The sequence below is a fragment of the Thermobia domestica genome, chromosome 3, assembly GCF_964235325.1.
Source record: "Thermobia domestica chromosome 3, izTheDome1.hap1.1, whole genome shotgun sequence".
NCBI classification, from domain to species: Eukaryota; Metazoa; Arthropoda; class Insecta; order Zygentoma; family Lepismatidae; genus Thermobia; species Thermobia domestica.
The window spans coordinates 158,123,976-158,136,374 of NC_137456.1; the positions used below are offsets into that span (position 1 = coordinate 158,123,976).

General features: G+C 34.3%; 1 protein-coding gene across 9 annotated transcripts in view; it reads right to left on the minus strand.

The window, feature by feature from the left end:
* The window catches only part of LOC145680831 (ATP-dependent RNA helicase A-like), a 189,649-nt gene that overhangs the window by 149,632 nt on the left and 27,618 nt on the right, over window positions 1-12,399 (minus strand). For all 9 annotated transcript variants that reach the window (XM_081751929.1, XM_081751927.1, XM_081751930.1 and 6 more), the window contains one exon: window positions 6,909-7,030. In XM_081751929.1, coding sequence (XP_081608055.1) covers window positions 6,909-7,030 — 122 coding nt within the window. The remainder of the gene's footprint in view (window positions 1-6,908; window positions 7,031-12,399) is intronic.

A 12,399-nucleotide genomic window follows, 5' to 3' on the forward strand; every position in this document is an offset into this window, starting at 1 on the left:
AAGCGCTGGTCATGTACCTTCTGAAAATTTTTGTATTTGTATTTGTATGTGAGAGTGTATTTTTTGAACAATTGTTACATACCTAGGTATAAATACTCGCATACATATCGACACGTTACGCGACGCTGAATATTTTGCGGACCCTCGCTCATCTCTTTCTTGGATCACTCATATTTAATTCGTATAAACGAGTGTTAGAAACGTATTCTCTGATAAGTCCTTTAAATCAAATTGCTCAAATATATATCCCACCAATCAAAAGAAATATGTCTACCGAAAAAAAACAACCCTTACTCCAGCCATACATTATTACCTGACCAGGATATTAGTGTGGTTTTTGGAGGAGGGCGCTGCTGGTGGGTTTGCATCAGTTTCTGGGTAAGCTCGGTGGGACAAGGGAGCGGGCAGTGTCCCTCTGCAGTGTATCCAACGGTTTTTAAAAGTTGTGCTTTAGAAGTTATACGTAGCCTAATCTGTTTGCGCTTAATAAAGAACGCCATAAGTTATATAGTTGTTATTGAATGAAGTAATGCAAATATGTTGTGTATAATGACATATACATGAAAATTAGCCTTTTAAGAACAACATAGCACAATTAACAATTCAGTGAGTTTCTACAATGCATTAAGCAGATTGTATAAAAAACTGATTACATTTTATTTGATTTCATTATAAAACAGGAGCAACCTGTAAAACGCAAGAATGTCGATGCCAATGACAAAACGATTATTGTAGGGTTGATAGCTTAAAGAGTTGCGCAATACCTTGTAACTACAAGTTTAAATCAAGTTAAGGTTAAGGCTCACGATTCTTATGTATGTTTTAAGTGTATGTTTATCGGTTGACAAGTACATCATTTTCTCGAGTTTTGGCCAGGAAAGAATTCCGATATGTTTTCACTCGGAAACTGTGGAAGTCATCTCCGTTGGCCTGTTGGCTAGCGCATGTGCCTTCGCTGTACGTGGTTCTGGGTTCGATTCCCAGTGAGAGACCAAAATTAATTTTACAATCCTTCACTTTCACTATTATCGAAATACAGTCCTTCGATAAAGTATTGATAAAACATCAGTCTATGGGTAGTGTAAGCGCATCAGCACATAATAAATTCACAACTTTTATTTATGAGGACACAAATTCCCCTTGAACTTGCTCTGAATTTCCCTCAGATTCTAGCTCTCGGGTGACAAAGAATTAATTCTACTAACTGCTTTCACACACAATATAATTTTGAAACTAGGAAGCCTAGTGTTATCTTTGTGTCTGTAATGCATAATCATTTATCGATTAACTTCAAAGGACTGAGTTTAGCAAGTCAAACATATCAGATGTACTGTCTTGTTTAATAAAACCCGGACCTACCCCTCCTTTATTTGAAAATCCCTATATTGTTATGAAATTCAAAGGCAAAGTCAATAGTCTTTAAACCATTTATATCTTTATTTCAAGTCTAAGTATTAAAATGTGCTACGTGTGTTTGCAAGACTGAACTTAGGTACCTAATACTGGCACTCATTTTTGAGTGATGAGATGACAGTGGAAGACAAACTTTATTCTTCTCAAACTTGATACTTTGAAAAACTTATGCAAGTCGTTTTGTTATTCAAACACATATTCACTTTAATCAGTTTCAAAAGTAGCATTAATCTTATAATAGTAACGTAATTGCTGTAAAAGTTACCCTGAAAATGTATTTTGTATGTTTTCTTTTTTAAAATGTAATACAGTTTTTTTTCTGAATTTTACTGGTAATAAGGAACCTTCAATTGTCAGGTACCCCATTTTAAACTTGAATCGCTCCCCCTCACCCCCCAATACAATCCCTTGGGCGTATTTCTTTTAAATAAAGTTTTCAAAATGTGGCAGAAATACTGGAATTTATTTATTATCAAACCATGCTAAACAACGATAGGTTAGACATCAAAGAAAGTTATCTTTATCTACCATCTCAATCAGGAGCGGATCCAAGACTCCTTCGGAGGAGGTTAGGAGTGTGAATGATTATCAGTTTCTCTCTCACCGGACTTTGCAGCATATTCGAATGTGATTTCAATGCAAAAGAATTTTGTCATTCAAGACTGCTTAGACAATCGATAGAAATTCACATAGTCTGACTTGGTCTCAATTTCGAAGACATCTTATCTCAAAACTACATAGTAGAACTTGTTTTAAACGATGAAGGCGCAGTTGTCAAATGTATAACCTTGATTTACAAAGATGAATTTCGAGGTTTTGTTAATCGGAGGAGTTGAAATTTCTTACAGTCGAATGCTACAAAGTTATTAGTGTTTCTTTACACAACACTGAGGTTAGTTTATTCGCAAGTTCTTGCCAAATTAATATGGAGGATGTATATGCTTCTTTTGCTTCTTTTTGCGGATCACTTAAAATGTTCTGGGAATAACTTCCATAGCTTTTGAGACTGTGTTTGTCTTAACTTCAACATATGCCTGAAGTAGTTTATTACGAACAGGACAAAAAGAATAGTGATAGATTGATTACAAGTAATCCGGTTAGAAACACTGCTGTTTGCATTTTAGTTACAAAACCGGCCGCCCGCACTCATTCGGTGGTGAGGTAATACCTATCAATATGTTTTCTTAAAAGAAAACAACTTTTCGCTAACTTCAATACTGATATGGTAATGATAATCGTATTAAGGTGATAAATCAATTGAGTAGTGTTGTATCGTTTGGTTGTACTATTATGCTAATTTCACGCGTGGTAGCAAGTTTTAATTACACTTGTGATCTTAGAGATGGAAATTGTTACAACCGAATCCAATGACACAGTATTTCGGACCGATAAGCACCAAACACAGATAATTAAGACTTTATGTTGAAGATACAGGTACGCAATTAGAAGAGCTCCCTTTGATAATCATCAAACTTAACATTAAATACTTCCAACTCTAAACGAACTATTCCTGAATAGCCGTCAGACGTTTTATTATTATCTTCCGCTGCACGCTAAGGTAAGAATACAGCCAAGTCACAAGCACAAGCGTACCACTTAACATCAACATAAGATTATACAGTAATTTAAAATATATAGCTTCTTGATTGATAAAATAATAAGAATCATTTCGCTTCGTATCACTGACAGTCTCTCGCTAACATTTGAATCTCACATTCCCTCGTGGATTTGTCGATTCAGTTCACTGCAACTTAAAATTCATTAACCATTACATGTCAACAAATACTAATCATTGCAGCATGACTCTTACTGACTTCATACAATTAATACTGCTTAATTTATTTCGTCATGTACATCTTATTCCAAAAAGAATTAGCGCATTTATTATGACTATTTTGAGCTAAAAAAATTTTGAAGTCCAACTTCGGATATCTTCGGAAATAGCCTTCCAATTCGGAAATAGTAAACCAAAGATACCAGGTTCAAACCCCAAGTTAACCTTCGCAATCGGGAAAAATTGTGCAGATGTGTTTTTCTTCTTTTAATTTTAACGAGACATGTTGAAATTTTATTAACTAACTCTATGGCCTATGGAACCCGGAGGTTCAATGCCGCGTTCACAAAAACCCTCCACTGACTTCTATCCTTAGCTAACTGCATCCAGTTTCTACTTTGTATTCCAATTTCTGCGAGATCCATCTTAATATTGTCCTCCCATCTGCGCCTAAGTCTTCCTAATGGTCGTTTTCCGATTGGTCTTCCAGTTAAGACTTTGAAAGCGTTTCTACTTTCTTCCATTCTAGCTACATGACCCGCCCACCTAAGCCTCCTAGACTTGACGGTTCTAACAATGTTGGGTAAACCATATAAATTATGTAGTTCCTCGTTATGAAGTTTCCGCTATTCCCCATTCCCGTTCCTCTTAGGTCCGAATATTCGTCTTAGGATCTTGTTCTCAAATACTTTCAGTCTATGTTCTTCCCTCAGAGTAAGTGACCATGTTTCGCAGCCATACAGAACAACAGGCATGATAATCGTTTTGTATATTTTAAGCTTCAAATTCCTCGACAGAATTCGCGACGACAAGAGATTTTGAACCGAATAGTAACACGAATTCCCTGCTTTTAGTCGACATTTAATTTCTTCGTGAATATGATTTTCCTCTGTTAATATTGATCCTAGATATTTGAAAGAAAAAAGTAACATTCATTGAAATACATAATGATATAGTATTTCGAAACTATGTATACATGTGAGCACTTGCTGGTTTTGCCGCCTATATTTTCATACATAAAAGAACATATCCAAGGAAAGGAAAGACAGTGGACGTAGTTCTCGCATCCATAGAAAAATGAAAAAGACAAAAGGGAAAAAACAACGACATTTGTAATAAATTTGAATGTTATTATTTTTGAAATTCAGTTATATTGCTTTAGAGGGAGTTCTGCAGGAGTGCTCATATTAGCTCAATGGTAAAGCCCAGGACTTCTAATTGTAAGGTTGTGAGTTCGATTCCCGTTTGGTTAAAACTTTTTGGTATTTAATGATATATTCCTCATTGTATAAATAATTACATTAAAATACATCAGTTGTATATATATATATATATATATATATATATATATATATATATATATACACAATCATTTCAAGATAAGTAATTATTATGTTTAAAATATAATATCTAAGATGTGATATAGAATGTTGACAGAACGTCGTGTGAATCTTAAATACAAATTAAGTAAAACGTATAATGTCACTACATAAGTTCTATGTTGTGCATTTGTCTGCATTTATTTGTCATACGGAAATTACTTCTCAATATTCTCATCACAGTATGAGATTTACGTTCTTACAGACAGTATTAAGTATTATTACAAAAGATAAGACATTTGCACCTAGTGTTTATTTAATTTATTGCTAAAGTTGTGTATCATTATAAATGCACTTTATTCGTATAATTTTTAATGCATGATTACAGCCATACAGAGTAAAAACGCACTACTTAATGTATACTTTGAGTAAAGAGGTATGCTCTGCTCTTTTGAATTTAGTAGCATTTCTTCCCCCACGCAAGACTGAAACATACGTAATTGTATTTCGTCAAACACTTCCAACCTGAGGTTTTGTGACATCTTTTGTATAAAAACTAGCGGTGGTCGAATAGGTAGCATTAGGAAATAATTAATTCAGTTTCCGAATTCTAGAATGTCGAAATTCAAGAATTCGAGAATTTTGCAATTGTGGAAAGTAAAAATCTCATAACTACACATACGAAACAGGACACAAAAATTTGATAGGGTTGTAGGAAAGAAGAAGAAGAAGAAGAAAAAAGAGTATAAATTCACACTGTCACTAATTGAGTAATTGAGTAATGGAATTGTTTAAGTGTGTTCAAACGTTTGATACATCGAGACTCCGCGATTTCGGACAAACATTTGATACATCGAGACTCCTGGGTTTCGGAATATCCCAAGTTTGATACAACATTTTCAACGAATATGAGTATCATTGTTATCAAACATCGGAAATTCGAAGTCATGTTTCTTCAGAATGGATTTGTAAGGTGTGTAAGTGTGTGTAAGTAAAATATTAGCTTACTGGTAGAGTGTGGGATTCCCAATCGTCAAGTCTTGAGTTCAAATTCTGCAGACTTTCTCTTTGTTAGTAGAATGCACAAAATATGATACAAGGAGTGATTGCTAAGAGAAATACTTTATTTTCAGGAAAGTTTAGGTAGCTCTAAAAAGGGCTGTTTTGGGAGTTAAGGAGAGAACATTAATATTGTGTCCAAGACCCTTCTGAATTTATTACATGTTACATTCTTCTGGGCATGAACTCTATTAGATGAACGACAAATCTCTCTTTTTCTCCTTCCTCCAGCCGTGCTTCGGAAACAAAGTCCCACAGGTAATCCCGAGTTCTTGGTGGGTCTGCCTCAGGCCAACTGCCTGCTTCACCTTTGCCCACATATTTTTCATGGGATTGAAGTGTGTTCCAGAGGCAAACAATCAATTTAAATCAATCTCAGGCTACCCCTGAATCACAAAGGAGGTATGTATTGCAAACTGGTCTTGTGGAACTGAATAACATTATAAGGCTTGTACGTACTAAGCACTGTCCAAATGCCTTTCAATTCTGTGAACCTGTTTTGCACTGCGACTGCACGTAGCCTAGTATTCAGGGTCATGTCGGGTTACAGTTAGTCATCAGTTGAGAAAGAGTTTAATGAAGACATTGCAGAAGCCATTAAGGAAAAGCACTACCAATAGCTCTGATTTCTAATACATATATATATATCCATTGTTTCCGTCAATAACTTTGGAACGAGTTGATCAATTATAATTCAAGATCCTTGGTCGCAGAGAAATTGCAAGCTACACACTTCTGAAAACTATTACAACAAGTCAACTTGTTTAGGGGAATGACAAAAGAACACTAGGATGTGTATGTTCAAAGAAATAAATATCTATGTATGAACCCAAAATTACTCGTTTCTTGCCTCCATCGTATCTCTATTCCTTGCCTCCATCATATCTCTATTCCTAATTCAAAATCTATTCCTTCACTTCAACTTCCAGTTTTCCCGTACTTTTCTTGTGCCTGTGTATTTAGTTTCGGGAAGTCAATTCTCCTTTCCCTTAGAAAATACAGTTTCAAAATAAATGGATGATTATTTTGACCATTCAGAGTTCATTTTCAGGAAACAAGTCTTCGTTGTGTTTGTCCTTACTACCCAGAACGCCTCACATGCCCCTCACACCAACAAAAGAAGAAAGTTTACCTTAAATTTTCCTCGGAGATACATAGTTACGCAACTATGGGCGGCACGCGAAATTTGTATCGGTTAAAATGTACCTCAAAACCTGATTCACACAGTTCCATGACTATCTATCCATCTCTTAGCAAAATGCTACATAAACTTTCTTGTTTTGAAATAAAGAATACATACGCAAAGTTTCTAAAAGAAAATACACTCGATGTAAATACCATACCTGAATCCTTTCATTGACGTGTACTTATATTTATCCGGAATAGAATTCTCTGTTAGGAAATTTTTAAGCCTAGAAGCCGAATTTTTAGTCGTCCAAAATCCAAAACGTTTCAAGTCTCCCTCCTGAAAAATAAAATTAATATCGTAAATTTAAAAAAAAAATGTAATAATCAAATAATTAAAAGGTTTTTCTTTCTTCTTTTTTTTATGGGGGGGGGGGCTAATCTTTCGTGTAAACTGAAGTGGCTGATTCTTTTTTCTTTCATTTGTCAGTTATTATCCTATTAAGTTTCACAGAACATACGATTAGACATACTCTTTCCATGCTCTACCGTACAATTATCATTAAATTAAAATAGAAGTAGAGTTTGGATATATTTTCGTTTTTGTGTGAATTTAAATTATATACTTTCTATGAATGTACTTGAGATCCACTGTATAAACAAATACGCTAATTCACTCTACAAAGGTGTTGACTTTACTTACATGTGAATAAATGTTGGAGACATATTGCACCTTTTGAATACAATTTTTTTTCTTACCAATAATATATCATTTAATGAGAAAAAGCAGAAAGACTATGACTCACCGCAAAAAAATTGTAGCAGCATTTTCTTCTACATGTAACAGGAAGCGCTTTCGGAAGATGCAACTTCCTTCTTCAGCTTGTGGTAGACTTCAAAAAGGATATTAAAAGCATGAAGGAAGGTTGAAAAATGGTTAAAAGGTTAGGATATGTAAAAAAAAAAAAAAAAAAAAAAAAAAAAAATCTTCTGTCAAACATTAAAACACACGGGAATAGAAACTCACTGACATTGTACACTGCTGTTCACTGTTTTCTGTCCTTGCTTTCCAAATGGTGGAAATATGTAGTGAAGAGATTATTCCAAATAATGTTTATTTCCCCTCTACCCAGGTTAAGTGAGGACCTTTCTTTGTGAATATCATATAATTCTTTAATTTTTCGTTCCGTTGCTGTTTTTGCTTTTCCAATTAAACATGATTCCGCGATGTGATTGTTATAAAGATGCGTTGCTAGACCGGATAACTGTTGCGGATTCCGAGATTTCGAGGTACAAACGTGCTCAGTTATTCTAGTATAAATGTTAATTTTTGTTTAACCTATATACACTTTATCACACTGACATTTCACCTAATATACGCCACTGCTTTATAAAGGGTCAGTAAAAAATGCTTCAAAATTGGTTATGTATTTATCTATAGATTTTGGAGGAACTTCTGAAATTTTGATGTGTCTTTGTAGAATCATCTTGATTTTTGCTGAAAAATGTGGAACCAAAGGGACATCTGTCAGTTACGGCATCTGTTGTTAGTTGATGGTGGGTGCAGACGATCTCCTGTTGTGCCTGTTTGTACCATTTTAACAATAAAGATTTTTGGAAACCATTTTCCCGTCCAATTTGTAATAAATACTGTATTTCCTTGTTGAGATCCTCAGAGAGGTCTGAAAGGAAAAGAGCTCTCCTAAAAAAGTTTTTCCAAACATTTAATTTCCGAAGTCATGAATGTGATGATTTGAAGTTGATATATTTTTGTACCAGCAGAAGGTTTGTGGTATACCGAAGTAACAAATTTGTTGTTATGTCTTTTAATGGTGATGCCAAGAAAGTCAAAAGCACAATAAGTTCCTTCGTAAATTTTATTCCATATAACGACTCTATAGAAAAGCGTCGTCAACCTGGTCCGTCTGTTAAAATATAAGTTACGAAGCGATAATAACTTTTCTTTATGCAAGAATCAACTCAGATATTCAAAGATCATTAGCCTCACCTTTATTGCTTGATATGTCTTAAATATTCCTTTTAAGACCGTAAAATACATAAATTCACTTGACTAGGTCAACACATAACATGTACATAGCCATAACTATCCCATAATAATCTCTTACATATATTAAAAACATTCTTCTTTTCTGTTAATTTAAAAATGAACATTCTACTAAGTATATTACATATTTATGAGCACTTTTTGCCCACGGTACAGGTAAATATTATACAAACTAAAGTATTTCGTTATAGAAAATGTCGCCCGACAAAGGGACTGAATATAAAAGTCATGAGTAGGCTTGGCTTTTATATTCAAGAACCACTGGTCTGATTAGATTAATGTTCGTACATTACATATGTTCTTTATATTTTGATCACACCTCGTATATATCTTCATTACTTTTTGGTTAACCCTCATATATATATAAAATATTAGTTATTATCATTCACATAAATACATTTACAATAAATCTTTGATTTCATTAATATTTCTCTTTTATTACATTATTATTTATTCTTTATCATTAAAAACATCGTCGCTTAGAAATATAATTAACGAGGGTGAAACACAAATTATCAAGATTACTAGTTTCGATCATTATTACAAACGATAATGTGACAAATAATATTTATTCTTTTCGGGCGCATTGTATAACAAATAAGTTAGATGTTGCAATTGTAATGTATACATAGTAGCACTAAGATGTCCAAAATAAAGAAGAATTTCATTCAAGGTACTTATTGAATAATTGATTTTATAGAATGGATCTTATTCTTAACATAATCTTTGACAATTAAACACAAATCAATCTGATATAAAGTAATTTTTTTGCCTTTAACTAATTATAAATTGAATTATGATTCTTCACATTAATAAGAAAGAATAAAAATTAAACATAACCTACGTTTGAATAATCAAATGGAAGTAAATAAATTTATTTTACAGAAACAAAAGACACCTTTTTGTTATTAAATAAACACATTTTTCATTATTATTGTTATTTTTCATTCTTATTTATTTGATCAAGAATGTTGGGTGCTACTAACTCTTTAACTAGATGCATCCATTTTTCCTTTGTATACGGAGTAGGCTTCCAAACCTTTAACTCATCTATATTGCGAAGTCCAATTGACCTCCCCGTTTTAGCGTTTAACAGTTCGAAGACTTTAGGATTTATCTCCTTAAAACATAAATAAGGACCTGAGAAAATGTCACAAAATTTGTAGATTTTCTTTAACAACATATTACTCTGCGGATGTTGTTTAATGAAAACTAAATCGTTGACCTTGATCCGATATTTTCCTTCTTGTAACGACTCTACTTGCGAATTACGTTTCAAAAACTTGTTGTGTCTTCGGATCTTAACCATGTTCACTAAATTGGATGAGTCTATAATTGTCGAATCTTCTAATTTGACATCAAAATGTTGTTCCACGGGGAAAATTACATCAGAGCCATTATGCACCTTAGCCGGAGACACACCTAAAGTGTCTGATATAGAATGGTTCAAAAGGTACGTAATTTGATTGACATGCTTAATCCATTCAGTATGTTTATCCTTACAAAAGTGCCGAAACAACATACCGAAATTGCGATGTACATTTTCTACAACGGAGCTACTTGGGTGGTACGGAGTCACAAAATGAATTTTAATGTTGGCCTTATTCATGGCTTTGAGAAACACATCACTTTTGAATTGTGAGCCGTTATCGCATAATATATGCTCGATAGGGCCACAATGTGGAATATATACATTTAGAATTTTATTCACTATAGCAGCGGAGGTTGCTTTGCGCAAGGGGTAGGCTACCACATATCGTGAAAAGATATCCATTGTTGTTAACAAATAAACTTCTCCAGTAGCTGCTCTGGGTAACGGTCCATATAAATCAATCGATAGGAATGAATGTGGCCTCTCCGGTGTTATTGAAAGCATTGGTTTTTGTATAGCCTGATAATTATGCTTAATTTGCATACACTCGATACAGTCATTGATATAATTTTTGACCTGAGCTCGCATTCCTTTCCAATAAAAAGACTTATTAATCAAGGCACATACCTTTACATACCCAAAATGTCCAAAATCGTCATGGTAGGCCTTTAAGATGCGTGCTGTTAACGTAGGTGGAATACAAATTTTGTTCCTAGATTTGAACTTAAAATCCTTAATGAGTAAGATTCCGTTATTTAATTTAAATCTGGAATTCCAGTGCTTGGGACAACTACATCCATCGCCACATGAAGATAAATGTTCCATGATTTGTTGGTATTCATGATACTTTATTTGATGTTCTCTTAAATCTTCTATTGAAATGGTAGCTATTTCATCTTGTAAGATCTTAAATTCATTAATAGACAAAATATGTTGCTCTTCTCCAGGAAACAGGCGTGATAAAGTATCTACGGGTCCATTATCCACTCCTTTAATGTGTTGCACTTCGAAATCATAAGCTTGCAGATCTAACGACCAGCGAAGTAATCTGTTATTATACCCCTGTACGCTATTAAGATATCGCAATGAATTATGGTCTGTAAGTACTATGAAATGACATCCGCTCAGATAGGGAGCGAATTTTTGTATAGCAAAACGTACAGCCAAAAGTTCAATTTCTGTTGTAGTGTATCCCTTTTCAGCTTTCTTTAAAGTACGGCTAGCGCAATGTATAACAGCTGGTTCCTGCATAGTTGGGTTAGGCTGCCAGAGTACTGCAGAGATTCCAAGTTGGGAACCATCACATTGTACGTAAAAAGGAACGTCGTATCTGGGGTGATTCAAATGGATATTTCGTTTTACGCACTCCTTCAATTTATTAAAACTGTGTTCCTGGATCGGACCCCATTGCCATGGTATACCCTTCTTGATGATCATAAATAAAGGCTGGGCTATCTCAGCAAATCGCGGGATGGCTTTGCGAAACCAATTGAAGAGTCCTAATATTTGTCGTGTCTGTTTCACATTTATTGGAGCAGGCAGATCTTCTATGGCTTGAACTTTAGATTGACTGAATTGCAAACCAGAGGCATCAATTTGGTACCCAAGAAATTCTATAGAATTCTGCAAAAACTTGGATTTCTGTAAATTGATAGTAAGGCCTGAACTTTCCAATCTGTCTAAAACTATATCTAAATACTTCAAATATTCATGTGGATTTTTCCCCATGATTAAGATATCATCAGCATACGTTATCACGTTGCTACGCAAGTCTTGGCCTAGAACTTTGTTCAAGCAGGATGCTAATGCTGCACTACCATTGATAAGCCCAAAGACTACACGATTGTATTCATACAAGTGACCTTCAAAACTAAATGCTGTAAATGGTTTTGAATCTTCGTGTAACTCGACCTGATTATACGCCATTACTAGATCTAAATTTCCGAATACGGTGTTCCCTTGTAAAGAAGCTAGTATTTCTTCTACTGGAGGATACCTCACTTGTTCCAGATCAATGTGACCGTTAGTTCGCCTCAAATCTAATACCACACGTAGAGAACCATTTTTCTTTGGAACAACATGTAATGGATTAAGGTGAACGCTCCTCGAAGGCCTAATGATCCCATCTCTTAACATATCTGCTATTTGTTGACGTACATTCTCTCTGTATCTATATGGAATTATATAGGGCTTGGTTACTATAGGTTTATCAGTTTTAACTTTAAAAGAATAAACAAAATCCTTGCAGCATCCAGGACGTTCTGAAAAGACC